The 5640-nt window shown below is 43.1% G+C and overlaps 1 protein-coding gene across 1 annotated transcript in view; it reads right to left on the minus strand.

Annotated features, from left to right (window-relative positions):
• The window catches only part of PROSC (proline synthetase co-transcribed homolog (bacterial)), an 18788-nt gene extending 16434 nt beyond the window's left edge, over positions 1-2354 (minus strand). The window contains exon 1 of the mRNA XM_006859967.1: positions 2225-2354. Coding sequence (XP_006860029.1) covers positions 2225-2323 — 99 coding nt within the window. The 5' untranslated portion in view covers positions 2324-2354. The remainder of the gene's footprint in view (positions 1-2224) is intronic.
• Between the last annotated feature and the right edge of the window lie 3286 nt (positions 2355-5640).

A 5640-nucleotide genomic window follows, 5' to 3' on the forward strand; every position in this document is an offset into this window, starting at 1 on the left:
ACATAGGACCTCGACAGCAGCTGATGTGTCTGAACTGCCAGCCTTGTGGTTCGAAGTCCAGTGGTGACCCTACAGTGAGTGCAACATCAGTAGCAAACCAGAAAAGGTGTGTTCTTAAACTCCAAAGGCTTCATCAATGTTAGAAAGTCCATGCTGTTCCTATATCCATTTCACTGTGGCATCTGGAGCATTCTGTAACATCCATCAGCCAAGAATCACTCACTGAATGAGCTACACTGATGCTGAGGCCACAAAGACGAAAATGCACTGATTTTGCCTTTTTTGGTAACTCAGTTCCAAACAGTTTAGAAGTTGTTTTTGAAGTGTTCTCTTCCTTATCATACAATGGTAACTAAGAAAAGACAAGTACTGGAGCCAAGAACAGGAAAGAATCCCCCAGTAGACATTGTATAGTCCCCTCAACAAATGCATACTTCAAAGGGGACCATTGCAAAAGTATCAAGCAGTACACTAACAGAATACCAAATACATACAAATTGCCTTATACATATACTTTTAACTATCACAAGCTTAAAGCACCACCTACAATTCTCAGTTACACTGTTAGTACCGAAGAGGGGACATAACTGGTCTATGAATTGGGTGACCACATTATCTTAGTTTGCTGCAAAAGCCCTACCTTATTTCAAAGGTCCTGGTGTAATTATTAACATTGTCCCACACACTCAAAAGTGGCCTACTTAGGGTAATCATATAATTTATTGTCTAAGCTGTGAATTGAGAACCAGTGACAGAACTGGGATCAGGACTGAAAAACTCTAGACTCAAGACTAGGGGCCTCCCAGAGGCTTAACATAAAGAAAAGGGTTTCCTTACATTCTGCTATAACCAAATCACAGAGGCAACAGGAGAAGAGATTCATTTACTCCTCTATATACCACTCTGAATTTTTACACAGTAAAGAATGATAACATTCTCAAAAATAGCATTAAAGGAAGGACTTGGGCAACTGACATGAAGGAAGCAAGTCAATTAGCAGAAGCCTCCTCTCCCCCACTTCTCAGGGGTATTTCACTAGGAAACAAAATCAAACAACAGTGGCCATAAGTCAATTTTGACTCATGGTGACCCCTATAGCATTAGAGTGGAACTGTAATCTATATGGTTTTTAGTGGCTAAAGTTTCAGAAGTAGATAGCCAAGACTTTCTTCTGATCCCACCTCTGTGTAGTCTTCAACTTCCAAAGTTTTGATTAGGAGCTGCCTCAGCTCCTAAGTTATCAGCCTCTTTTACAAGACCAAGTCATAACACCTAAGACTATGTTGATGAACGATGATTTTCAGAGAAAAATGTTGAACAGTCAGCTCATTTGCCTGAATTACCTTGGGAAGAACCAGAGACTTCCTAGATTTTTCTTGGAGAGTCACTGAGAATCACTGAACATTAATGCCAGAAAAGAGCTTTACAACTTTCAGAACTCATTCAGTTACCTGTACAGAAGGGAAATCTGAGAACCAGAGTAGTTTAATGATCTGTTGTTCATGGTTAATAACTAATTAGTGGCCAAGGAAGGATTATGATACAGGTCTTCTGCCTCCAGGCCAGCACTCCAACTTTTACCTTCTCTGTTCAGGTCTGCTTCATTCCATACCATTCAACTTAAACTGGCACTAATGAGGGTATTTCCAAGAAGAAACAAAAATATATATAAGGAAAGAAATGTCCACTTAAATTGTTCTGGGCTGGATGTCACACAATCCCTATTGCTCCAAAATGTAGTGCTAGTACCTCTAAAGTAGCATCAATCCATCTTCTCCTTAGCCTAGGGTGAATGGGCATTCGCTGAGGATCTATCTACTAGCTGCTGACGCTGCCACACACGTGATCTCCGGTGGCTCTGGCCTCCGTTGGGCGCTTTCTAGTATCTGACTTCTCTCCTTGCAGCTCTGGGCACAGGCCTGACCCTGATCCCGTCCACCAAGACTGTAAACTCCTTAGATGGGCAACGGCTGTGACACCTGGATATGGTCATCTTCCCGGAATAAGTAGGTCCCTCTGCTATTCGACACACCCATCGAAAGGTCGCTGAGGAAACCCTTCTCTGGGCTTCTGGAGGCTGTGCAATCCCCACCAATGCCAAGGCATTGGCCGGGTCCCGCCCCTCGGGGAGACCCAACTGCGTCACCGTGACGACCCGTTCCCACGCAGGTGTCCCCCTCCTCACAGTGGCCGCCCACCGTCCCAACGCGGACCACCTCCTCACCCTGGGCCGCCGCACCACCGACTGCTGCACGCGCTCGTTCACCGTTCGTAGTGCGAACCCGACACCCAGCTCAGCCGACATGCTGCCAACTCTCCACATACCACCCGGACCAAAGCCGAGCCCCAGACGCCCCGCACCTGGGCGCCTAATCCGAGACCACCTTCCGGTCCGACCGACGTCTCCTTGTAGCCCAATCACCGCTCACCACCGAGTTGTCTCACCCAATCAACACCCAGTATCACGGGGGCAGGCCGGTGTAAAGGTAGCCCCGCCTCTTAGTTGCGGCCATCTTGGAGAGGTCGCCCACGGGTTCGGAGGTTTTAACAAGGGAGGGATGCCCTGGGGCCAGGGCAGGGGTGGGGAGGGAAGGGAAACCTTGGTTCCGGGTGTACCCCGACATGCGGTATTCTTTTCAATTAACTCAGCCGTTGCCCTGGCCTGCTCCACCATCTCCGTTAAAGTGACTTTCTTGGAACAAAAACCCTGTTCTCGGGCTTCTATGGGGAGGCATTGTAGAAAAAGCCCATTATCTTTTAATTAGATTTTTCCACAAACTTCTTGAAGCCCCTTCGTATTCTAGTTCAAAATGGCTTTATAGGGACGGAGGAGCTTAGATTTCTGTGCGAAGGAACCTGGGTTAGAAGCTGTTAAAAGTGGAAGACATGGCTTTTAATATTTCAGGTGAAGCGTGTGTAACACCACAATTTGTTGGTAAGTGCTGTCAAGTCGATGGAGAGGCTTTGAACTGCCCACTTTGTGATTTAAACCGACTTTATGGTCCAGTGCTTATTCTATAGCCCCACACTAGGGCTCCTGAAACACCATTAGGAGATGTGAAACAAAATCCTTTCTAAAAAAAGGTTTAGATTCAAATGTATGGTTAATTAAATTTTTCCAGTTTTCAGACCAGTGCTATCCAATAGAACTAGAAGGTATAATCGATAATCTAGGGTGATGTCATTATGACAAGTCCAAGGTCATCCTTTCCCACCCACCAGTGTATGTATGGTATGTATGTGTGATTCTCAAAAAACCATCTGAATGATTTATACTTTCAATTTCTGCTAAAACCAAAACCAATTGAGCGCAATAGCTCAATGAATTTCATCCCCTCCCTGCCTTTTCTTGTCCACTTAGTAAAGATTTGCTGAGATTTTACTCTGTAAAGATACCTTGTGGGAGGCCAGAACTAGCAAAGCAGGCTCTGGTCCTCAGTGAGTACACAGTTGAGTGTGGAACTTAGTCTTGTTCACTAACACAAAGCAATGAGCACCCCATGAGCGATACCAACTGCTGGAAGACTATAAGGAGGGAGAGATCACTTTTGGCTGGGGGAAAACAGGAAATGCTTTTAGGAGACAATACTTGAGTTGGCCCTTGAAGGATGGTTATAAGACTTGTAGAAGGTATTAGAGAGGACACTGTTCTCAGAGATAGCTACAGACTTGGATTCTTATTCCTACTTGGGCCTCAGATCCTCAAGTTTAGAAACTTGACTCATTTCTAAGAAGCTTTTCCTTTCTCACGTTCTATTATCTTAATAAACTGAAAATTGAGATAAAAAGATCATGGTGACCCAGTTCCATTTCCCAATTTCTTTAAATCTTAGTTTTGAATGAATTGTATTCCATGTTCTTCTTTTTGCTCTTAAATTTTAGTTTCTTCTCTTCCTGTTTCTGGGGCATTAAGAATGCAATTTAACATTTTATTCCCCCTTAGAATGAAAAATAAAGTGAAAAACTAACCATTACCAGTAATTATCTTTAAATTGTTTTAATAAATTGCAAGGGCAGAAGGGATTTAAGAGAGTCAAATAGAGAGCAGATTTTATAAACTATGAGAACCTGGTATACTTTTCACGGTAAATACCATCAAGCTTTTACAATACTCACCTCTGTAGTCTAAAGCCCTAAATTACAAGGAAAGCAGATGGATTTTAAAATGGTTTCCTTCAGATCCTACTGTGATTCTTTATAAATAAAATTAAAAAAAAATAATAGAAAATTACTGTTGCCTGGTTACTTGGCTCAAAGAGAAATGGAAAAGTAACGCCCATGTCCCAGTTTAAATAATTTCAGGTAGAGAAGCCATGACAAGCTTTAGCAAACATGCTGTCATCTTTGGTTTTAGAAATGTCAGTATAGATTATAGAACCTGGTATCTGGGGAGGGCCTTTACAACATTTAAACTATTCCAAACAGCAGCCTTTTCAATTTCTGAAACCTATCAAAGAAAACATTCTCCAAGCTAATCTCTGGATTTATGGAGTCCTGGTGTGGCATTGTGAGTTAATGCACCAGACTGCAAAACTGTTTGAACTACAAGGATGGCAGTTCAAGCTCACCAGCTGTTCCTTGGAAACCCTATACAGGGTTGCTATGGGTCAAAACCAACTCAATAGCACATAACAACAACAACATCTGGACTTATTTTTCATTTGTAAATAACTATACTTTACCCCAATTCAAATTTTAACTACTCTTACTGGAGTCAGTGATTGGAATGTAAAGGTTGGGAACAAAGAGGAAGGGATCAGTAGCTGGAAAATATGGCCTTGGTGATAGAAAAGATGCTGGAGATCGTATAACAGAATTCTGCAAAATCAATGATTTGTTCATTTCAAATACCTTCTTTATTATTATTGTCTTTCATATATCAGGTAGTATTGTTGTTTTTAACCTTTTAAAAAATTTTTTTATTGTGAATTATGTGGGTTTACATGGGAGAACATCAGTTTTACATTCATCCTATCGTATTTTGTTTCATTGCAATGATTACAATGCCCTCCATGTATTATCAAATAACCAAAGGATATACCCTACAAGCCTGCCTGCCTCCCCCTCCTCCCTCCCCGGTCTGTCAGCACACAGCCCCTCTCCCTCCCTGAGTCCAGTGTCCCCAGCCGCTTCATCTGTCCACATCGTTTCTGTCTCCATCCCTGGCGTCACTGCCTCTCTGGGTATGTTCACCATCTCCACTCTTCTCACTTGATGGTCCCAGGGACCTCCGCTCCTGGGCTTCAAAATCAATCACTCTCCTCCTTTTGTCAAAAAAACATCTATCTCTATATTTCCTAGCCTCACAGTCCTGATGGCAGTTATTCACTCTTGTACCACAAGAGTCTTATCCCCATTGCCTTTCACCAGCCCTGTCCCAACAGATTGGAAATCATTCAGTGGAGGTTCTACCTTCCCCTGCCCTATCTGGAACTGGGCTCCCTCTTGAGAGCTTGTAAGCCAGTCACTTCTTGCCTTTATAGTGCCCCTCCTCCCCCCATTTTGGGTAGCCAATGTCTAAGTTGCCCATCCCTGTCAACCCTGTGTACCGAAGGGTTGGGAGTGGTCCTTGCTGTAAAGATATGTTCCCTTTTATGAGCTACTACATCCATACGTATAGGTAAAGTTCATCAAATTGTA

Source organism: Chrysochloris asiatica, unplaced genomic scaffold, assembly GCF_000296735.1.
Source record: "Chrysochloris asiatica unplaced genomic scaffold, ChrAsi1.0 scaffold00035, whole genome shotgun sequence".
NCBI lineage: Eukaryota > Metazoa > Chordata > Mammalia > Afrosoricida > Chrysochloridae > Chrysochloris > Chrysochloris asiatica.